This window comes from Marmota flaviventris, chromosome 8 (assembly GCF_047511675.1).
Source record: "Marmota flaviventris isolate mMarFla1 chromosome 8, mMarFla1.hap1, whole genome shotgun sequence".
NCBI classification, from domain to species: Eukaryota; Metazoa; Chordata; class Mammalia; order Rodentia; family Sciuridae; genus Marmota; species Marmota flaviventris.
Window position 1 is genome coordinate 105,410,794 of NC_092505.1, and position 25,074 is coordinate 105,435,867.

Consider the following 25,074-nt stretch of genomic DNA (forward strand, 5'->3'; position numbering starts at 1 on the left):
GGGAAAGTCTTGGATGCTATCTTATTTGTGTATTGAATCTCAATTGTCAAGGTGGCTATCAGCCAGTCATTTGGTTCACTTAGTTTTTGTTAATGAAAAATGGAGTTAGTGTTGTCAAAGCATAATCACATAAATCATAACTAAAATGCTGATTTACTAAGATGCACAAAAATTCTAATAGCAAAACACACATCACATCAAGCAGTCAATGGAAATGCCTTAAAAGGCAGTACAGCCATGTGCCACTTAATGACAGGGGCACACTATGAGAAATGCATTGTTAGGCAATTTCATCCTTGTGTGAACATCATAGAATATACTTACATAAACTAAGAGAGCTATGATATCATAGTTGAGATAAGTGACTCCTCTTTGACTGAAATGTCATGTGTTGTATGATTGTATTCAAACTGAAATCTGATGATGGAAAAGGAGGTAACGGTGCAGAATTCAGGGGAAAGGACACTAAACAAAAGTTTTGGAGCATAGTGAGGAAGCAGAATGGTGGATGAGATGGGAGTATACCCACAAGCAGAACACAGTAGTTCCTTCTAAGTATGAAGAATATGAATTTAAATCTCCAATCTGCAAAGTATTTGAGCTTATATGACTACAACATTGTAGTTGTGGAAAGATGGAATGTTACAAACCAAAAGCCAAAATCTTCTTGTACTTTCAGTAGTTATTTACTATCAACCTCTATATCTGATCTAATGTCCTCCTATTAAATAAAAGTCTTAGGGACTGGGGTTGTGGCTCAGAGGTAGAACACTCGCCTAGCATGCGTGAGGCACTAGGTTTGATCTTCAACACCACATAAAGTAAAATAAAGACATTATGTCCACCTATAACTTAAAAATAAAAATATTTTTAAAACTCTTAGAATGTATCACTAACCTTGACCGACCTCTAGCTTCCACCAACCCTATAGCTCAAAATGCTATAACATTTGAATCCTATATATGTTCTTCTATAGCTCACCCACTAGATGACCTCACTGGCGTATTCAATAAATACATGGATTCCATGACTTCTTTTGTTCTGTGACTATAAAATCTCATAACCTCTCCCACAAAAGAACATGTCATTCAGGGTAACTTGAATCTAACCTGGGTCATGGCTCAGAACTATTTTCTTGTATTTCTAAGAGCAGTTATTTTACCCCAACATTCTATTCTTTGTTTTTTCAAATATCACAGTGAAAACACAGTAGAGAATGAATTGCAGGGCAGGAAGGCCAAATGGAAGAACAGTGGTGGAATCCACAAATGATTTCAGGCTAAGACTTTGTATGTGAAACTGTATGTGAAACTGGAGAAAAGATGAGTCCAATTTGAAGGGTGAATCAGAAGATTCTGCTGATCAGCAGGCATGGTGGTGCAGGCCTGTAATCCAGCAACTTGGAGGGCTGAAGCAAGAGGATCAAGGTTCCAAGACAGCCTCAGAAACTTACTGAGGCTGTAAGCAACCAAGACCCTGTCTCAAAGCAAAAAAAAATAAAAAGAGCTGGGGATGTGGCTCAGGGGTTAAACATCCTTGAGTTCAATACCTGGCACCAAAAACAAAGCAAAACAACAAAAACAGCCTTAAGGGCTGGGGGATATAGCTCAGTTGGTAGAATGCTTGTCTCACATGCACCAGGCCCTGGATTCAATCCCCAGCACTATAATTAATTAATTAATTTTAAAAAAAACCGGGCTGGGGGTTAACATTTTATTGGTTCCCTCATTAATTAATGAGTTAAATTCTTGAACAAACGTTCATTTTTATATTTACATATTTACATAAATTTTGTAATTTTACTTCTCTAAAAATAACCTTTTACAGATGGAACCGCTAATAGTTCTAGAATGAAGGGGGAGTGAGGTAACACGTTGTATACAATCGGGGAAGAATTCTGATTAGAGGTCACGAACTCCATCACCACTCCTGGGGGAGCAGCACCTACAACGCCGCGGAGAACTAACCAGTCCCTACTGCATATAATCTCAGTGCCACCACCAGACAAGGGGCCCCCGAAATTCAGATGCACCCCTTTAAGATGGCCAAAGCCATCATTCACCCTGACTCCTGAAAGTCCCGTCGTTGTCCACAACGAACTATCGCTCTAGCAACGAGTTTCCGGCATCCTTCGGACGTCAGCACGCAGCGCAGGCCGGAAAAACGTGACGTCAGTGGGCCGCGCGAGCAGCTCTCTCGCCATAATCTGCCCCGCAGGTGTGTGAGGTGGGGGTGTGATGGCATCTCCCTGCCCCGGCCGGCGGGGATCAGGTCCCCCTGTCCCTTATCGATCGATCGTGGAGCGGGGCAGATGTGAGAGGCGTCTGGGCCCTCACAGTTCTCCTTGTAGGTAGTATTCACCATTTAAAATGGAGGGGCTGGGCTGAGGTTGTAGTAGGAGCCGACTGAGGTGGTAACTCTGTGGTCGAGTGCATGCCTGGCGTGCTCCAGCCCCTGAATTGGAGTCCCAGCACCTTAACAAAAAAGAAAAATAAATAAATAAAGGAAAAGTAGCTCGTGCAAGATTATGCAGTAGGGCTGGATTCTAGGTAGTCTAATAATTCTTTTTTGTTTGTTTGGGGGTGGGGCGGTGTTTTGTTTTTTGTTTTACCAGGGTTGAACCCAGGGGTGCTTAATCGCTGAGCAACATCCCCAGTCCTTCCTTATTCTTTATTTTGAGACAGCATCTCAAGTTGCCGAGGCTGGCTTTGTAACAGTGGTCTACTATATACTTTGAATGTAGTCCTTGGTGCTCAGCCATTGCGACTTATTTTTTTAAAGGGCATGTTTCTGTGTCTTTCCCGGTTCCTAATCTCTCCTCCTCTCTAGTCTCAGGGAATTACCTTTCTTCCCCATGCTAGGCAGAGTTATCTGTCCTTGAACACACACACACACCTTAGGAAAGAAGTAATTCAGACTTGGGATAGCACCAGAAGATCTCAGAAATGACTGTCTCCAAATTACAACTCTCAGAATACACAGAATGTAGATTGTCCCAGAGGCTGTGGCTCTACCCATCAGAGGGAACAGAGAGTTTTTAAAGACGTGATTCAAAGGCTACATCAGGTGTTCCCTGCATCAGGTGTTCCCTGTCTAGAGTTGTAATTCACTTGCTGATTTGGGAGATAGTCATTAAGAAATGATCTTCTGGAGCCAACCCCAAAATCTGAATTACTTCTTTCCTATGGTAGGTGTGTGAGCAAGGACAGATAACTCTTGTCTTGGATGGGGAAGAACTGTAAACCTGTTTCCCCTGAGAATAGGGAGGGGAAGGAAGAGAGGAAGAAAAAGAAACCTGTTATTTTAAAAAAATAGATTGCAGGGCAGAGCAGGAAGGGCTATATTCAAGACATTGAACCACTGTTACAGAGTCACACCCAAACTTGCACCTTGTTTTTTCTTTGGCAGTACCCTTCCTACACTCATCCAGACTGAAAATCTGCTATCTAACTGCTCTTTCACCCTGTCCACATCTGAATAGTCACTGACTTCATCTCCTGTTCCTTCCTCATTTTCTATTTTCTCTAGGTAAGACCTCATCAAATGACCCCTTACTCCTTCAAATTATTCTTTTGTTCAACCAATGCATAATAATTATATATCAGTGGTTACTAGTTATTTGATTCACCAAACCTTTCCAATTTTACCCCTTCCCAGCACATGGTGGGAATATACTGCCTGGTGAGTGGATGTGACCCACGCCTACCCCACACTTACTTCCTTACTTTCAGAGACAACATTTAGGTGCTACTTTGAAGAGCAAGACCCAGGCTGTCTTTTTCCTTCTCTTCTGCCCAGATACCAGTGATGTTTGAAATGGTGATATCTTTATCAGCCAGCATATCTGAATAGTTAGGAAAATAGTCACTGTATTAACTCAGGAAGAATATGTGTGGTGGAGGGAAATAAACTTTGTTTTAAAGCACTGAGTTTTTGGAGGTGTTGGTTACCATGGCATAACCTGGCTTCTTCTTACAGTGGTAAGCAAAAATAAATTTGATCTCCATCCTAGTGGAGCTAGGCATAGGAATTGCTATAAAATATGAATGTAACCATGATAGCATAGAAATTGCTATAAAATATGAATGTAACCATGTCTCCTTCCATGCTTTAAACTTTCAATATCTTCCCACTATTTTAAAGATAAAATTAAAATTTTGCCTCCTGAGTCTCTACTATTATAGGCATACACCATCATACCAAATTTAAAATTAAAACTCAAACCGATATTTCTAAGCCCCTTACCTTTTAGTCACAAATATACTTCAGACTCTTTATTTCTAACCTCAATCTATTTTTTGGTCCAGCCATACTTCCTACTGGCTGTTATTGCCTTAGCCCATGTGTTTTCAAGCCCCTTCCTAATCTTCATCCATGCCATACATTTCACCTGGAATGCCTTTTACCTAGGTTTGCATTTCCTGGTTTATGTCCCTGTGCTTGTTAAATACCTCAGGCCACCCTTCTAATAACTCTTTTAGATTTTTATAGTCTAAATGATCTTTTTTTAAAAAAAATATTTTTTAGTTGTAGTAGATACAATACCTTCATTTATTTATTGATATGTGGTGCTGAGGATCGAACCCAGGGCCTCAAATGTGCCAGGCGAGTGCTCTACCGCTGAGCCACAACCCCAGCCCCACAGTCTAAATGATCTTTTCAGCTTCAGTATGTTCTTCCTCCAGGACTATGAACTTCCTTAGGAGTTCATCTTCTCCGTTAGGTCAGGCATATAAGGACTTAAGTGTTTATTAAATGAATAATGGCTCATTGAAGCCTTTGAATATCATTAAAAATGTAGTCAATTCCATGTATCTGTTTCCTATTACTTCTGTGAGAACTTACATAAAATTGGTGACATGAAACAACAAAAGTATTATATTGCAATTCTGTAGATGTTTGCAGGGTTGCATCCCTTCCTGGAGGTTCTAAGGGAGAATCTGTTTCCTTGCCAGCTGCTGAAGGCTGCCCACATTTCTTGGCTTGTGGTTCCCATATTTCATTTCAAAACCAGCAATAATGCATACCTCTGAGCATTCTTTCATAGTCACATCTTCTAACTCTGAGCTCAAGGAAGTTTTTCTGATTTTTAAAAGTCTGTATAGTAAGATTAGGCTCCCCTGAAAATCCAGGATAAACTCACCATTTTAGCATCTTTAACTTAATCCCTTTTTCCTTTTACCATGTGAGACATATTTACCATTCTAGGAGCTAGGACATGAATATCTTGGATGGGGCCATTATTCTGCCTACCACATCCCTTACTTTTTTCTGTACCTTGGTATCTCTCTCTTAACATTAAGCAAATGAAGAATTCCCTAAAAAGCATTAGAAGCAGGGCAACCATATAATTTGTTTCCAAACTATGACACATTTTTATGATTTTGTTTTCTTTTTGTTTTAGTTTATAGTTTTAGGTGGATATAATATCTTTATTTTATTTTTATATGGTGCTGAGGATTGAACCCAGGGCCTCATGCATGCCAGGCAAGCCCTCTACCACTGAGCCACAACTCCAGCCCCTTCCTTTTACTCTTAAAAGTGTCTCAGGGAACTGGAGTTGTGGCTCAGTGGTAAAATGCTTGCCTAGCATGCTTGAGGCACTGGATTTGATCCTCAGCACCACATATAAGTAAATAAATAAAATAAAAAGATCCATTAACAACTAAAAAATGTTTTAAAAAAAGAGTAAAAGGGAATACTATTAATGTTTACACCCCAGAACAACATGGGCACACTAGACTGACTAATATCTCAGGATGAAATGGGTGGAAGCTGTTGAGGCTTAGAAAATGATACCCCAAGCTGGGCATAGTGACACACATCTGTAATCCCAGCAACTAGAGAGGCTGAGAAAAAGGAAGATCACAAGTTCAAGACTGGCCTCAGCAATTTAGCAAGGCCCTGTCTCAAAACAAAAAATAAAAAGAGGGGCTGGGGATGTGGCTTAAGCGGAGGCGCGCTTGCCTGGCATGCGTGCAGCCCGGGTTCGACCCTCAGCACCACATACAAAACAAAAAAGATGTTGTGTCCGCTGAAAACTGAAAAATAAATATTAAAAAAATTCTCTCTCTCTCTCTCTCACTCTCTCTTTAAAATAAAAATAAAAAAATAAAAAGAACTGGGGATATGGCAGAGGGGTTAAATGCCCCTAGATTCAATGCCCTATAACAAAAATTAATAAATGAATAAATAGGGGTGGGGATACAGCTCAGTGGTAGAATGCTCCTGGGCTCAATCCCCAGTACTGCAAAGAAAAGCAGGAAGGAAAAAGGAAGGCAGGAAGGGGAGAGATACTCCAAATTGGAGCTCCAAAAGCAGCCTCAGAAGCTATGTTTCTGTCTGATCTTCTGTCCTGCTTCCTCCTGTCCCTCAATGCAAGCCATAGCCAGAAATTTCTCTTTTCCAAGGTGAGTCATAGAAACTAGAACTCCTTTTCCCTGAAGCAAGACATAAAGCCTAAAAATATTATTCTTGCCTTCTTTTGCCTTTCTGTCTTGGAGCTAGCCATAAAGAAACTCTCTGACCTACATTGTCTGACAGTAAATCATAAGACTCATTCCAGAAGGTGTCTTGCCCCATACCCTGGAGGAAGGAATGCTGCACAGAAAGGCTAAAAATCTGGACAGTCCTTGCTGGGTACCCCCACTTGACCTATTAGCATTAGGTCATACTCTTTTTGTTCAATCAGATTTCTGCATGGCTGTCCTTTGAACTTGAGTTTAAAAAGGGCTGATTCACCTGGATTTTTGGATATTCAGTCTGAAGGCTCCCATGTCATGTATGATCAAATACATTTGTTATGCTTTTCTCTTGTAATCTTTTGGGATAGAGGTGTCAGCTCCAGCCCTTTATGATGACAACAAGGGATTGTCCCCTTTTCTGCCCCTTCAAGGCAGCATTGAGTTGGACCAATGTTATTAAGAACATCTACCCTCCAGTCTGATATCTTAGGGGTCAAGAAGATACTAGAAGGCTTTACTTTCCTCAGAAAATCAATGCTTCACGTTGGATCCATATTTTATCTGATTTAATAGACTAAACAGGATATTTTTCTCTCCAGTTTTAAAAATATGATGTGAATATTAGGAAAATTAAACTTATCTATGCTACACATTGTGATATTAACTCTCAGTTTTAAGTTTGTTTATAATGAAGCTCCCTTATCAAGGAGCTCCGGTGTACATTGGGGCCATGTAACAAAGAATGAAAAGAATTCACAGTGAGGAAACTAGGGATCTGCCTCATCTTGGACTTGTAAATGGTAACTTTCAGCTTTCAGGAGAAAGGAAAAACATGCCAAAGTAAGGATTTCATAGCTTTTCCTTTATCTGATCAGGTCTTTTCATTTCAAAGCCTTAGTCCATACAAGACTGATTGCATTCCTTGGGGCTTGAGGTGAGGTTGAACATCATGGTGGGAGAGGGTGGCAGAGGAAAGCAGCTCACATCATGATCAGAAAGCAGAAAGAGAGACTCCACTCACCAGATATAAATATATACTCAAAGCTGTGCCCCAATTCCTACCTCCTCCAACCACACCCTACCGCTTCAGTTACCATTCAGGTAATCCCTACCAGGAGATTAAATCACTGATTGGGTGAGACTCTCACAACCCAATCATTTTTCCTGTCTTGCACTGTCTCACACATGAACTTTTGGGGGACATCTCAAATCCAAACCATAACAATACCCAAAGACTTAAAATCAGTGTACTATAATGATGTGGCCACATCAATGTTTATAGCAGTTCAATTCACAATAGCTAAGCTATGGAACCAACTTCGATGCCCTTCATCAGATAAATGAATAAAGAAAATGTGGTATGTATGTATGGAATATTACTCAGCCACAAAGAAGAATGGAATTATTTGCTGGTAAGTGGATGGTAAAATGTGCTAAGTGAAATAAGCCAATCGCAATAAAACCAAAGGCCGAACATTCTCTCTGATATGCGGATGGTAACATACAATAAGGGAGGTGGAGAGGGCTGGGGATGTGGCTCAAGTGGTAGCATGCTCACCTGGCATGTGCGGGGCACTGGATTCCATCCTCAGCACCACATAAAAATAAAATAAAGATGTTGTGTCCACCGAAAACTAAAAAATAAGTACTAAAAAAAAAAAAAATTCTCTCTTGCTCTCTTTAAAACAAAAAAGGTGGGGGTGTGGAAAAAGAACATAAATTAAAAGAACATAAATTCATTGGATTAGACAAAGGGGAATGAAGGGAAGGAAGAGAGATGGGAATAGGAAAAACATTAGAATGAATTGATCATAACTTTCCTATGTTCATATATGAATATGTGACCAGTGTAACTCTACATCATGTACAATTACAAGAATAGGAAGTTATACTCCATATATTATAATATGTCAAAATATATTCTACTATCATGTATAACTGAAAAGAACAAATATTTTTTTAAAAGTGACTTTTCAATTCCATCATACCCCCTACATTTTTCTGAAGAAAAGAGCTTTCTTTTTCTTACAACACCCAATTTTTCTCTCCTTTGCTGCTTCTTATATTTTTAATAAACATTAAAAATATTTATTTTGGGGTACTTAATTGTCTACCATTTGGTTAGTGGGAGTCCCTTTTAGCTGCCCTGAAACCTTTTAACCTATCTCCATTAGTATTTGTTCTTTGGCACAAAAAGATACCTCAAGTTCATCTTATACTTCACCTGCCCCAGATCTGAATTGCCATTTCTTCAAAGTGCTCTGGTTCCTTTTGTCACAGGAAAGCAGGGAACTGAAACTCCTAACCTTGGTTCTTGTGTTCCAAAGAAAGAAAATTTAAAGTCAGACACCAAAAGTCAAAAGAGAACTTTATTATAAGTGAAAGTGAGGTGAGAAAAGTGAGGCTTGAGCAGAGAGCACTCTCAAGAGAGAGTGAGCCCTCTCAGAGTAGAGAATGACAAAAGAGGCAACACTGTCTCCAAATTTATTTTTTGATGTTAACCAGGAGAACTGAGGACCATATTCTGTACTCTTTGCCAAAAAGGAGTTCAAATCCTCCTTCACATCAAGCAGTGGAGTTTTTGACCTTAGTTGGTCCACTCTGAAACTGTCCTGGTGGCCATCGCTTCATCTACAAGTCAATCGCATGTTAACATGGGCACTGAGGTCAAGATCTGGTCAGAAGTTACCTTAGTGTGCCTGCACTACTAAAGGAACCTTCCATCCCAGACAAATGGAGACACCTGTCTCCATAATTCCTAGGTTCACATCAGTATCAGTGGAGCCTGCCAAGAGTTAGTCTCATTGATCCTTTTCTTTTGACATATTTTCCCATTAGTGTGTTTGCTTCCGTTTATTTTCTACAAATTAACTACCACTTTTTGCTTTCTCATTCACTTTGAAAGTAGATCCTACAGTAATTTAAAGAACCGTGCCATGCATTTCACTCTCATCACTAGCTACTGGGTAACACTTTCAGTGGAGAACATACTAAGAAACCTAGATCTGGGCTTTAGTTATACTTCTTGTTGCTGGGTATCATTGTTTCTTGGCCCTTTCAGTTTACCTTTGACATGTCCCCTCTATCATTCATTTGTTTGACTGGATAGTATTTCACACTGGGAATATAGCTTTTAAAATTTTATTTATGTATTTATTATTATTATTATTATTATTATTATTTATTATTATCATCATCATCATTTGGTACCAGGGATTGAACCCATGGTGCTTAACGACTGAGCCAGATCCCCAGACCACTTTATTTTTTATTTTGAGACAGGGTCTTGATAAATCACTTAGGGCCTCACTAAATTGCTGAAGCTGGCTTTGAACTTGTGATCCTCCTGCTTCACCACTGGGATTATAGGCATGTGCCACCGTATGGCACCATGAGGCACTGGGTTCCATTCTCAGCACCATGTATAAATAAATAAAATAAAATCTATCAACAACTAAAAAATATTTTTTAAAAAAGTCTCCTATGTAAGAATATTTAGGTTATTTCCAAAATTTTGCTATTATAAATGATACCACAAATGATACCTTACACATATGTTGCTTCAGTTCTGTGGTTATGTATCTTCAAGGAAAATTCCCACACATTAAAAGGTAAATGCAAAGATAGCTCTGTTAGATTTTTCCAAATTCCCTTCCATAGGCGGGGTGGGAGAAATATGTTTAAAAGATCTATTGTACACTAGTTGCACCGTAGTTTAAACAGTATAATTTAAAAATAACTAACAGTATGCCAGCTGTGACTGTAATCCCTGCAGCTAAGGAGGCTGAGACAGGAGGATTATAAGTTAGCAAAGCCTTAAGCAATTTAGTGAGACCCTGTCTCAAAATTAAAAGAAAATAGAATGAGTGCTGAGGATGTGGCTCTGTGATAAAGTTCCTTTAGGCTTAATCCTCAGTACCAAAAAGTAAAAAATAAATAAGTGCAAATTTTAAGTGGTCTCACTGCAAAAAAATGACAAGTATGCAAGATAATGTATGTTACTCAATTTATTTATTCCACATGTATGCATATTTCAAAGCATCATATTGTACATCACAAATATTTGTAATTTGCCAGTTACAAATACAATTTTAAATAATATATTAACTATATAGATACATAAAGAAAAATGAAAACTGCAAGAAAATGCAGCAAAATGCTAATAGAGTTGTATTTTCCAAACTTTCTATAATTATATATACAAAATTACATATTATATAGTATATAATATATATAATTATATAATATACAATTATAATTTTAAATATATAATATATATCTCTATATCTATATCTACATATATATGTATATATTTATATAAAACTTAGGTTTGCTAAGTTGCTGAGGCTGGCTTTAAACTTGCATTCCTCCTGCCTCAGCTTCCTGAGTCGCTGGAATCACAGGCATGCACCATCGCACCTCGCAATATATTCTAATGTAAAATAGATTTTGTTAAATATCTATTTTCTGTTTCTAGCTGTTCTTGGACTCTTGAGTACATAAACAGAGCATTTGATTATGTAAAATATGCCATGATTTAAAAGAGAATCAAAACTTTGCACAGAGATACAGCATAGAATTCTCATCAAACAACAGAGATTATATGCTTGAGTCTATACAAAAGACCACAGTAAATGCTTTTCACAATCTTAGGTGGCTGCATAGGTTTGAGTCTCATATCATTTCCCTATAAATGAGGATAGTAATTGTTTTACCCTATAGAATTAAATGAGAATTAAATGATATTTTTTAAAATATCTTTTTAGTTGTAGTTGGACACAGTATCTTTATTTATTTTTATGTATTGATGAGGATCGAACCCAGGGCCTCATATGTGCTAGGCGAGCGCTCTACCACTGAGCCACAACCCCAGCCCCTAAATAATATATTTATAAATGCTTAGAAAAAACCTGGCCAACAGAGAATTCTCAATGTAAGTTAGTTTTTTTAGGGCTTTGGTTTTAGTTTTTCTTATATATTATAACTTGGTTACAGTGCCTCATGTTTCTATACTTTGAGATATTTCTGGTCTTTGAAAGGATTTCTTATTGTTTTAATTTAATACAACATTTGAAATGACATTTCTAGGGCCATATCTTTTCCACTCATGTTTTATGTAGGCTCTGAGGATTAAACAGCTCTTTTAAAAATAATGTGTTCCATGGAGCTGTGGTTGTGGCTCGGCGGTAGCACACTTGCCTGGCATGTGTGAGGCACTGGGTTCCATTCTCAGCACCATGTATAAATAAATAAAATAAAAATCTATCAACAACTAAAAAATATTTTTTAAATATTTTTATATATTTTTAAATAATATATTCTATCCCTGAATATAAAGCAACACATGCTCACTCTACAAAATTTAGAAAATTCTATTCATCTATAATGCAACCATCCATTTTGTATATTTTATATATTTTCTATGTAAGTTTACATATATGTGTATATAGATATATGGGATTTATTTTTACAAATTGAAATCAGTGTGGTTTTAAATACAAGATTAAGTTTTAGTATAAATATAAAATGTATCTTTTGCTTAAAAAAAAAAAAGAAGAGAAATGAAACAATGTAGATAATAGGGGTTGTACCATGGTGAACAGAAGATGATGTCCTGTCATCACAATTTCTCATGTTCCTTTCTAGTAGGCAACTAAGGTACATAAATGGGACCCAAATGGAAAAAAAAAATGCCTTAAAGTGAAAGAAAATTCAACTTGACTTAGAAACATAATGCCAGTTGGTCTGGGTATAGTGGCCCACACCTGTAATCCCAGTTACTCAAAAAGCTGAGGCAGGAAGGATTCCAAGATTGAGGCCAGTGTGGCCTCAAACTAAAAATGCTGTAAACTGGGCGTGGTGGCCATGCCTTTAATCATAGCAGTTCAGGAGGCAGAGCAGAAGGCCCGCTTCAACAATTTAATGGGGTCCTAAGCAGCTTACAGATGTCTGAAAATAAAAACTAAAAAGGGCTGGAAGTGTGACTCAGTGATTAAGCATACCTGGGTTCAATCCCAGGGACAAAAAGAAAAGAAAAGAAAAAGTGGTCTTTTGTGTAAAAAAGAAAGAAAAATAAACATGTAATTATATATATTTACTTATTTTTGCAAAGAGAAAATAAAGGAAGGATAATCAAAAAATAATTTAAATGGTTGATGTTAGAGATAGGTGGAATGGCTAGGGAAGCAAGGAAGACTTCTCTAAATATTCCTTTTTATATAATTTTGACTTTTGAGGCATGTAAATATTCTATAAACTCAAAATTTAATATTAATATTAATGTATAAAAAGTGGCAAACTTTAAAATTTAGACAAAAAAATCAACTTAAAATCAACAGAATATTTTATACACATAAAAGTACACTATGAATAACAATCAAAAGAACTAAAAAAAATCTTGAACTCTTCTAAGTGGGTTTATTAGAGATGATGGTGTTGGCATAGTGATTCTGAAAATATTTTGCTAATGTTTATTTATGAGTAAATATATTGATGCTTTTTGGAACCAGAGTTCTTTGTAGAAGAAAAGGGCTACAAATAAGGAATGGGAAAGAGAAGGAAAAATCCTATGGTGTAGATTGAATTTGGAAGTGTCAGTATTATTCTTTTAAAAGAAAGTGTGTGTGTGTGTGTGTGTGTGTGTGTGTGATGCTATATATTCTTTTTTCTCTCTAACCCAGGGGAACTTTACCATTGAGCTATATCCCAGTCCTATTAATTATTAATTTTTTTGAGACAGAATTTGCTAAGTTTCTGAGGCTGGCCTGAAATTTGAGATCCTCTTGTCAGCCTCAGAAATTGCTGAGATTACAGGCATATGTCACCATTCCCAATTTACATGGTCTTAAATATATATTTATTTTCCTTTCTTTTTCTACCCCTCCTCCCCATTTTCTATAAGCCATACTGAATAGAGTTAGCATTCATTATTTGATTTGTTTTTTGTTTTCTTTCTGGGGGTTGTTACTGGGGATTGAACCCAGAGGCGCTTTATCACTTCCCCAGTCTTTTTTTTTTTTTGAACAGGGTTTTGCTAAATTACTGAAGCTGGCCTCACATTTACAATCCTGCTCAGACTATGAAGTCACTGAGATTATAGGCGTGCACCACCAACACTACACTGGCTTTATTATTTGATTTCCAAATACTATCCCCAGTTAAAAAAAAAAAAAAATCAAAGCTCCTTGGAGAAATAGTTAATTTCAGGCCTCAGATATCCAGGTAGGGAAATTAGTACAAGGTAAACCTAGGAAACAACCTCAGAATTCCCCCCAAACAAGGAAGTACTCAAAGACACATAGAAACTCAGCAATAGTACATAGTAACTATCTTGCAGGGACTTCCTTGAGAAAATGTGAGACAGTTGAGCATTAATAAGAATAATACCAGAAATGGATTATAACGGTGTTGGGTCACAACACAAAAGCTTGTACACCTCTTCCCCACTGAAGATCCTGATTCATCAGTCTGGGTGAGGATTGAGGATGTTCTTTCTAAGCAGCTTGCAGGCAGTGCTGCTGATGCTGATCCATGGACCTGCGTTTGAGTAGAGATTAAGGAGATGGGATATAAAAGAGAAAGTTTATTTTTATAGAAGGATGCCACCCAGAAAATGCACAAGAAATAATAGAAAAATTACTATTTTATAGTTTCCAGTTTTCCAAACAGACACTGTGACTCCCTGGTGAATGCAGTAGAAAATAAAATGTTTGTAGAATATTCTTTCTCAAAATATTTAACCACAATCACATCATGAAGAAACAGAGGGAGGCTGAAGCAGAAGAATTACAAATTCAAGACCAGCCTCAGCAATTTAGCAAGACCCTAAAAAAACAAAGGCCAAATGTTTTCTCTGATATGTGGATGCTGATCCTTAATGGAGGTGGGGGAGAATGGGAGGAATGGAGGAACTTTAGATAGGGCAAAGGGGAAGGAAGTGGGCAGGGAAGCAGGGAAGATGGTGGAATGAGATGGACATCATTACTGTAAGTACATGTATGAAGACACAAATGGTGTGACTCTATTTTGTGTATAACCAGAGACATGAAAAATTGTGCTGTATATGTGTATTATTAACTGAAATGCATTCTGCTGTCATATATAACAAATTAGAATAAATAAATTTTTAAAAAATGAAAAATAAAAAGGGCTTAGGATGTAACTCAAAGATAGAATGCTTCTGGGTTCAATCTTCAATACCACAAAGAAAAAAAAAGTATTAATGAGCTTGGCATAGTGGTATATGCCTGTAGTCCCAGATACTCAATAGGCTGAGAATGAGAATGGCTTAAACCCAAGAGTTGGAGGGTAGTCTGCACAATAAAGCCAGATTCCATCAAAAAAAAAAGAAAAATAAAAAAAAGAAAGAAAGAAAGAAAAAAGAAAAGAAACAGGACTTGGCATATAGCTCAGTGAGAGAGTGCTTGCCTAGCATGCACCAGGGGTTCAATCCCCAACACTGCAAAAAGAAAATTTAGTGTAATAATTATAAGGTTGGTGTGGTAGTGTATACCTGTAATCCCAGTGACTCAGGAGACTGAGAAAGGAGGATTGCAAGTTCAAAGCCAGCCTGCCTTAAACTTGGCCAGACTCTGTCTCAAAATAGAGTTAAAGGTGAAGGAGTGGCTGGTGAGGTAGTTCGGCCTTAGAATATTTGGCTTAGCACAAGCAAGACCCTAAATTCAATCTCCTGGGCAAAACATACAAACAAATCTAGGTAGAAGAAAACCAAGAAAAGGTAAGGAAAATGTTCAAAATTAAAAGTGACATAAGCAAATACGATAGATTCTGGATCAAACAAATTCTATAAATTCTATAAATGATAATATGAAGGAAATTTGATTATGAACTACTAAATAATATTTAATAATGCTGAAAAATTGATGTTTATAATGGTACTATGGTTATATAAAAGAAGGTTGATTTAAGGATATACATGATGAAGTATTTAGGCATGAAGAATTATAAAGAATTAGAATGATTGCAACTCTGTGTGTGTGTGTGTGTGTAGAGATTGAGAGTGAGACCAAGAAACAGAGACAGAGAAATAGAAAAAGGAAAAGAGAAAGGGATTGAAGACCAAGAAAAGAGTTGGGAAGCTATAGCAGTAATCTAGATGAAAGTTGGCAGTATGAAAAGCTAGGATAGTAAAAATGGAAATATAAAAAATAATATTTAAAGACTATTTTAAAAGTGGCAGTGGAAAAATTAGCAATTCAATACAGAATTTGATAAATTATGTGATGAGTGGTTAAATATTTGTAGGAAAAGAGAATCTTATTTCAATATTACATCAAAATTAACTCTAGGGGGCTGAGGCTGTAGCTCAGTGGTAGAGAGCTTGTCTAGCATGTGTGAGGCACTGGGTTTGATCCTTAGCACCACATACAAATAAATAAAAGTATTGTGTCCATCTACAACTAAAAATATATATTAAAAAAATTAATTCTAGTTTGCCAGATGCAGTGGTACACACCTATAATCACAGTGGCTCCAGAGGCTCAGGATCATAAGTTCAAAAACCAGCCTCAGCAACTTAGTGAGGCCCTGTTTCAAATTTTTTAAAAAAGGTTGGGGCGGGGGGGTGCTCAGTGGTAGAGCACTTGCCTGGCATATGTGAAATACTGGGTTCAATCCTCAACACCACATTAAATAAATAAATAAATCTAAAAAAATAAAAATAAAAATGGGATGGGGCTGTAGCTCGGTGGTTAAGTGTCCCTGGGTTCAATCCCCAGTACCAAAAAAATACAAAACAAAACTAAGTACATCTGCGTTAACTTTTCTCTTTCAACTTTTCTAAAGATATGAAAATTTTCAAAATAAAAAGTTGAAGAAAAATTAAATCCCTTTTCCCTGTGAGGCAAATGAGGGTGGTAGGATGGATGTGGGGAGACAGGTCAGATGGGGTTTGTGACGAAAAGGAGACTGGGAAAGGAGGGTTTTACAATCCTAATTTATTAGGGCAATTTAACAGCAGTGGCTCTAATAATTTACAGATCTTCCATGGCTTAATAAAAGTTTATTTCTTGTTCAAGTCATAATTCTAATTAGGAAGACTGATTCAGAGAGGTAAAGCAACCTGCCTAAAAAACAAAATAAGTGACTAATCAGAATTCCAGTTCTGATTCCAAAGCCCTGACTTGGACTACGGGGTCAAATATTAGAAGGACTGTATCAGCAGCCATCACTAGAGGTGGATCCAGGATGAAGCTGTACAATTTTGCACCAGTTTTCCCTGCCCTTGCATATTTCCCTCATTTTACAAGGGCATAGACTAAGGGCATGTTGCTCAAAATTTACAACTATGCTTTCTCCATCTCAATGGCTTGTGGGTGTTTCTTTTAAAATACAATATTACTCTCTTTATCCTAAGTCCCTATCTCAGTAGGACTGGAGGCAAGAGAAGGCAAGAGAAACAGGAGGTGGGCACCACATATACTAAGAAATGAATGGGGGTGTGGTGAAGCAGGGGAATGATACAATCAGTTTTTCATTTTTAAAAGATCATCTCAGCAGACTTGTGTGAAAAATGCAGTTATGTAGATGGGAATTGTTGATGGCCTTTTGACAGTGGTGAGGACTGAGCAGTGGTCAGATGGAAAATGTACTTTAAAGGGAGAACTGACAGCATTTGTTGGTATATATAAGATACCAAGGAAAAAATGAAGATACTTTGTAAATTTTGGGTGCAAGAAGCATACTGGTCCATAGTCACATTTGGTTAGAGAAACAAAGAGTTTTGGTTTTTGTGTTTTTGTTTTGTACCAGGAATTGAACCTAGGGTCACTTAATCACTAAGTCACATCTCAGCCCTTTTTATTTTTGATTTTGAGATAGTATCTCACTAAATTGTTGATGGCCTCCCTAAATTGCTGAGGCTGGCTTTGAACTTGTGATCTTCCTGCCTCAGCCTCCAGAGCTACTGGGATTACAAGCAGGAGAGCCACTGAGACCAGCTCCCTCATAAGACTTTTGTGAAGAAAAATATGTGATAGATAGTATTTGTAAAAACTACTCATATGATTGTCATCTCATAACCATCTTTTATATGTGTGTAGCACTTTCAAGGTAAAATATGCTTTCTTATGCTTGAAGTAACTTAGTTGCTAATAGTGAACACTATGGTAAAAATGTGATGGACTGGAATTGGAATTCCTATGACATTAGCTTCTGTTATGTTAAAATACTCATTAGCACTGCCCAGAAGAAGTTTGTCTGTCTCTCTCTTTTTTTTTTTTTTTAGAGAGAGAGAGAGATAAGTTTTTAATATTTATTTTTTAGTTTTCGGTGGACACAACATCTTTTTTTTATGTGGTGCTGAGGATGGAACCCAGCGCCCGCGCATGCCAGGCAAGTGCATTACAGCTTGAGCCACATCCCCAGTCCTATCTGTCTCTCTCTTAATCACTTTGCTTCTCTTTGAAGAGAGAGCTCTTGTGAACAAGAACTTGCCAACTTAGAGGTCTGCAGAACAGAACCCAGGGGTATCTGTTTCTTGGGTTGTTTTCCCACATACCCAGTATACTGCAGTGATCAGTAAGCCTCTGAGACTGAGGGTCACTTATGGGAAACTAGCACCATAGTCTCTTCATCTAAAATTACCAGCCTCTTTGGCTTGATGAAACTCACTTTGTACATCATCAGAATACAGTGATGATCAGCTTTTAAAATGGGCAAATTAATTTTAATATGTCAGTCATTGCTGTTGTTTTATTTATTCATCATTCTTTATTCTTATGTCCTGTAGGAATTTTTTCACATAGAATATTTAGAAAATCAGATAGAAATATTTAGCTAATATTTACCTTTCCTAATATCTGACACTGGGCTGGGGTTGTGGCTCAGCAGTATAGCGCTTGCCTCACACATACGAGGCTCTGGGTTCGAACCTCAGCACCACATAAACATAAATAAATAAAAGGTATTGTGTTCAATAACAACTAAAAAATAAATATTTAAAAAAATCTGACACTTAGCTTTAAATCAAAAATTTGAGATTTACTCTTTAAATCTTTAACCAAGAATCATTTCTGAAGTGGTGTAATTTTGGTTGCTATCAGTTCCACAGTGGTATGATACTTTGATAAAAATTTTGCTATGTTACAGATTGGGAACAAGATAAAATTGTAAGGATTTTGGGATTTTTATTAAATAAGTAGATTTTTAGCTACTTTTCCCACAGAAAGATTAACTATGTGAAACGATAATTTGCTGCTATAGTAGCCTTTTTATTATCTATATGTATTCCATAACATCCCATTGTAAACCTCAAATATATGCAAAATTTGTTTTAAAATAAAACAAAAAGATGTTGTGTCCATCGAAAACTAAAATAAATAAATAAATAAATATTAAAATCTCTCTTAAAAAAATTTTAAAGAAATTTTAAAAAATATGCTGATGAAATGCTTGGAAAGAATGTACAAAAATAAAGCAAAATAAATGGTTCAGGATCTAGCTCAGTGGTAGAGAACTTGTTGAACATGTGTGAGAATCTTGGTTCAATCTCTAGCACCACAATAAAATATGATAAAATAAAATATATGATAACAACAAATATCAAAATATAAATATTCACAGCTTCTTTCTTCCCATCTGCTAAGGAATATTTTCCTACTATCTTGCTTGTCTTATTATCTTCCCTTAGTTTTAGTCACTGTTACAAGGCTGGGGCCATCTTGGTAACTGAGATGGCACTAAGATACCCCCCCTTCAAACCCAGATTTTTGTGATCAAGTCAGAAAGATTTCAGAGTAACAGGCAATAAGTTTATTAGAAGGGATGGGAAAGGGGATGGGGGAGCACTATCAAGGGATAGAGGGGGTTCTCTCAGAGAAAAGAGGGATAACATGACTCTCCTTCACTCCAGTTTTATTAGGGATCCCATCGAAGTTTCCTGAGAGTCCTGTTCAGGTTCTACCTCTTGATTTTTGACTGACAGCAGGATGACATCAGATTTTTAAGACCCCACTGCCTTGACAACTCTAGGTCCCTTTGGCCCATGCTGGTTCTAACTGGAATCTGTTCTTACAGATTTTATGGTAAGAGGGAATTATCTTTATCTTCCCAAATTCTGGGATCTTTTCCATGTAAGGATCACAAAATTTCCCCCCCCCCCCCTTAAGGGTAACTGGTGTTCTTATCAACATTATTTCAGCCTGCATTCTGCAGATAACAGGTAGTTTGCTGAGGAATGTAACATATCCTGTTGACTTAAACTAGGCAGAGCTGCAGGTAGATTGCTTCTTGGAAAAGAAAGCACATGGGGGTCAGCACAGTGGACCCATTTTATAGAAATATTCCCTTAACCTCATGTTCCCACACTCATATCTGTCTGTCCCCTATCAGCACTATTTGTACACCTGGGTAAAGGGTTTACAGGTATATGTGTGTATGTTTGTGTTTACCCATACACCCATGTGTGTTAAAGGACAGAGGGAACAAGCTAGGGAGAACAAGAGGGAAATGGCAAAGAAAGAAAAGAATGATGGAATTAACATCAAAAAAGAAAGAAAGCTACTCATGGAAAAAAATAGATCCCAGGGAAAAAGTAAAACAGCATACAAGTTTCTGGGAGAGTATTGCCAGAGATTTTGAGGAATGGCTGCTATACTGGGAAAGATTTTGAAATGATAGGAAAAAACTTACTTTATAAAATTTCCTCTACTTTAATTCTATATCAGCCAGGCACACTGGCACATTGCTGTAAGCCCAGTGATCCAGGAGGCCGAGGCAGTAGAATGACAAATTCAAAGCCATCATGGGCTATTCAGTGAGACTCCTCAAAACAAAAATGTCTGGGGCTGTAACTCAGTGGTAGAGCCCCTACAAACTGTTCAATTCCAAGTCAAAAAAGAAAAAGAAAAAAAAACAGGCTTGTGGTGCAGGCCTGTAATCCCCGCAGTTTTGGAGGCTGAGGCTGAAGATCACAAGTTCAAAGCCAGCCTCAGCAACTTAGTGAGACCCTGTCTCTATTAATATTCCTGAAACCACTAGGGATGTGCCTCAGTGGTTAAGCACCCTTGAATTCAAAAGAAAAAAAATATTTTATCTGCCCACCACACACAACACACACCAGAGACTTCCAATATTTTTTCAGACTGTTTTCTTTGAGTTTTACGTGATGACTGGGTTACAAAGGGCTTGGCTTAATTCAGATGACCAAATTACTAGAACACCCAGAGACTTAATTTTATTTTATTTTTTATTTTTGTAGTACTGGGGATTGAACCCAGGGGTGTTTTACCACTGAGCTACACCAAAGTCTTTTTTTTTTTTTTTGAAACAAGGTCTCAGATTTGAAATCCTCCTGTCTCAACCTCCCAAAATCTGGTATTACAAGTGTATGCCACTATATCCAGCTACCAGGAAACATTTTCTATTCAGATATTTTCTATAGAAGTAAATTAGCTGAGGATATGGCTCAAGTGGCATGCGCGGGGCGCTGGGTTGGATCCTCAGCACCACAAAGATGTTGTGTCCACCGAAAACTGAAAAAATAAATAAATAAATCACTTCAATTGCTGAAGAACAAGCAAGGTTTTATCTCATTCTGTTACTGTCATTTCTTGGGCTGGGGATGTGGCTCAAGCGGCAGCGCACTCGCCTAGCATGCGTGAACCCGGCGATCCTCAGCACCACATACAAAACAAAGATGTTGTGTCCGCTGAGAACTAAAAAATAAATATTAAAAAATTCTCTCTCTCAAAAAAAAAGAGACATAACTCATAAATCTTCACTTTAAAAAAAAATAAAATTAACTTTTTACCCACTTGAATCAAAGTGTGAAATATGATATATCAAGAACTATGTAATGTTTTGAACAACCAACAATAAAAAATTTAAAAAAAAAGTAAATTAGTGGCTTCTAATTTTAAGATTACTAGAATGATTCAATTTAAAAAAAACACTGAAGGAAATTGTAAAGGGAGATGTATATTTGAATTTTTAACCATTTGAGGAAACTCAGGGAAAATCCTATTATTAATGTTTAACATTGCCACCCTCCTGAGATCTTCCTGAAATCAGAAAATCTTTTGGCAACAATCTTTCAGCATCTTTCTTACATCTCTGTTATCACAATTTATTCTAAAAACATTCTTATTATAAAAGAAATATATATTGGCCTGGCATCCTCCCCACCCCCCATTTCCAGGGATTGAATCAGGAACTCTTATATGCTAGAAGTGCTCTGCCCCTGAGCTACACCTCAGCCCTGGGTTTATACTTGGGGATTAGAAGCTCATTGAAAACAGAGATCATACCTTATCTGTAAGACAATATTTTGGCAATTAACAATGAATGACACAGGCCTTAGAGTCACACACACCTAAATTTGAATTTTGGTTCTGCAATTCCTCAGTTAAAATACAAAGTTGTTTTTTGTAGTTTTTATAGTTTAACTTTATTTAGTCTCCATCCTCACTTTTGTTAAAATTGAGATAATAATGCCATTTTTTTTTCAGGGCAGTTATGAACATTAAATGAGAAGATGTATGAAAGCACTTAGCCTATTGCCTAGCACACCCATGTATTCAATCAACAGTAACTAAGGGCTTATCTTCTGTATTATTTAAACTATACCATGTAGCATGGAAGGAAGTATGCCAAGAATTAAGTCATAATGAAGAGGAAAAGAGAAAAACACTAACACACACAAAATGTAAGGGGCAACACCCTTGACTTACCATACCTTTATTTTCCTCTATGATCTTGGAATTTGGAGTCCAAGAAGCTGCTGTGAAAGCTGGAGGCCTGCTTCCAGCCCAAATGAGACTTATTGAGGTAGGGTAGGAGGAGAGTTTGTTAGGTCCAGGGCTCCCCTGGGAGTTCTGAGCCTGGCACAGAAATTCCAATTCAATCTTTGGTTTTGCCTCCCCTTTCCTTGTCACAGTATTTCTGAGAGTATCCTAGTGATGGAAACTTCCAGTCACTAACCTGCACCTTTCTGGAAGTTAGCGACCTCTTAGACAACATCTTAGACAACATTTCCTACAATAACAACACAGAATTTAACTTCTGTATTCAAACTACTAGCTTTATGTTGCTTATCAGCACAATAGGCTGTACATGTGTTGCTAGGTAATACTGAATTCCTCTGAAGCAGATCTTAAGGCTGCAGCCTAGAGCTTAGCCCTAAACACAGAACTTGTCCTAAATTCTACAGTACTACCATAATGCCCAGAACTTTTGGATGCACACTTCTGTTCCCTACAGAACATAGCCTCTGGGCAATTAGCCTGAGGTTCATTGTTTAAGACACTTAGGAGGAAGTTCCCAGCAATGAGTTTCAAAAATCTGGCAGGAATCCAGAAAAGGAGCTTTATTTAGGGAATAGGATATACAAAATATTAGCTTCCAATTTTTTCCTCTCCGTAATATAAAGTTCATTTTTCATACCACTCAGCTATTGCAGGGTAGAAAGTCAATGCCTGAAAAAAACGGACTTGATTAGCAGTCAAGTTATTTAAACTTTGTTCTAGAAGTCATATAAAATTAATAAAGTCATAATTTATCCCGTTCCAAGTATGACTATTCTGAATCATCTAACATGTTAAATTTTTGCAAAATACAAATTCCTCATTTTTTGATCATTACCATACAGTTTCCTAGTTTCTGGCTAAAAATAACTATTTTCTAGAGTTGTTTAACTAAATTTATGTGAAAAAAAAAATCTCAGGAAACATTTGCCAACTTAAGTCACTTGCTTTTCTCACTTAAGATGGAAAAAAAATTACCTTTTCAACTTTATCTTTTTTGAGGCTTCAACCTTTCCACTGTCTCATTTTTGCTTGAAGAATGCTAAAGTGTCTCCTCTTGATTTTATGTGACTTTTCACGAATCCAGTTAATTTCCTGAATCCTTCTATCAGCCCATCGCCTGTGAGGGCACAGCAGGGTTGCACATACCAGTTCCGGTCACTGCAGAGCTTCTTCACTTTGAATATTCTGGTAATGTCCTCCGCAGTCAGAGCTCCAGGCACATCTTGTTTGTTGGCTAATAGGACAACAGGCACATTTTTAATATGTTCATTCTTCAAAATGTGCTCAAACTCTTTCCGTGAGACTTCCAGTCGTTGTTGATCTGTGCTGTCCACAACATACACCAGCCCATCAGCGTTCTCAAAATAATAGCTCCAAACAGTTCTCATTTTTTCCTGTCCTCCAACATCCCAGACTGTGAGCAAAAGGCTGCTTTCCAATTCGATCATCTCCACATTGAAACCTATTGTTGGCATGGTCGTAATATCCTTAGCAAGCTTTAGTTTGTAAAGGAGAGTAGACTTCCCGGCTGAATCAAGTCCCAGAAGAAGAACGTGGGCTTGCTTGATTTTGGAGTTCTTAGAACTCAGAAGACCCATCTGAGGCTTTTTCTTCTTTAACAATCTTTTCTTCTGACCAGAGGCGGTGTGTCCTTTCTAGATCTTGCATGAAATTGTGTAGGAGGAAATAAGAGAGCAAATGCTTTATGATATAGCCCAAGAACAGGAGCTTGTGTACATTTATATTGTGGCTTATCAACTCTTATAGGCAAACAGTATTTTAATTGCAGTCCTAGCCAATCCTGAGTTATCTGTGGTGTGAGTAACTAGCCAATATCATAGTGGCTCAAAGGGGACATTCTTTGTAAATGAGTAGGATAAGGAGTGGCGTGCCTGGCTGATGCTACAGCTTTTGTCCCTTTCAGGTGCTAGAAACTTGGAGGAAATCAAAGGATCAGACATGCACAGTAACATGGTTTAGAAGCAGAATGAAAACAACTTTTTGTTGTATTTTATTTTTAACTAATCTTCAAGTTAACTTTAAACTTTTTGTTTAACATTTTGTAAAAAAAAAAAAAAAAATTTTTTTTTGTAGAACTGTAGTTACTTGACTATTTCTCTTATTACAATAGTAAATAAATAACTAGGGTTCTTAAATCATGAAGAGAGTTATCTCCTACTGCCCACCCCCACCCAGTATCTTAAGTACTTTCCCCTTGACCAGATTTCTCAGTAAGAAATTTTAAACCACCCAAGGTTATCTGAACCTTTCTCCCATAATCAGATAGAGCATTGTTTCTTGAGTCTACCAGGCAGAGAATTAACACTACTCACAAAACCAGACTTAGAGGGGAAAGTTTGCACACAAACACTTTTGAATTAAGCAGACATTCTAGTTGAAAATAGAAGATTGAATATATGTATTTATCTCCTTTTCTTCTCAAGACTACACCTAAATGACAGCAAAGAAATAAAAAGAATATGTAAACCTATAGCGAGAGGAGCAAGCAAATCCATCAAAGGGTGAAATATTTCAACAAAACTATGGAAGATGGAAATTAGGTGGAAGGTGAGCCATAACTTATATGGTATGATAATGCTCAGGCTTGCGGTGCTAGGTCACTGGGGATAGACAAGAGGCTCCAGGAATGGCAGAGAGAAGGAGTGAAATAAAGGACTAAAAATAGAGGGAAATAACTAAGAGTCTAAATAAGGAACAGAAAGCACCCACTTGTTCACACACATACCCCTCAGTTGAATGACTACTCAGCAATAAGGTGTTTAGTTCTAGGCAAAGAGGTAAAGTGTTTTTTTTCTAAAGAAATTGGTCTTAAAAAAAAATGGGGT

At 37.3% G+C, this 25,074-nt stretch overlaps 1 protein-coding gene across 1 annotated transcript; it reads right to left on the bottom strand.

Moving 5' to 3' along the window:
• Positions 1–23,247: 23,247 nt before the first annotated feature.
• On the bottom strand, positions 23,248–23,826 carry Arl14 (ARF like GTPase 14). Its single transcript, XM_027933608.1, has one exon. The coding sequence runs from the start codon at positions 23,824–23,826 to the stop codon at positions 23,248–23,250; it is 579 nt and encodes a 192-aa protein (XP_027789409.1).
• Between the last annotated feature and the right edge of the window lie 1,248 nt (positions 23,827–25,074).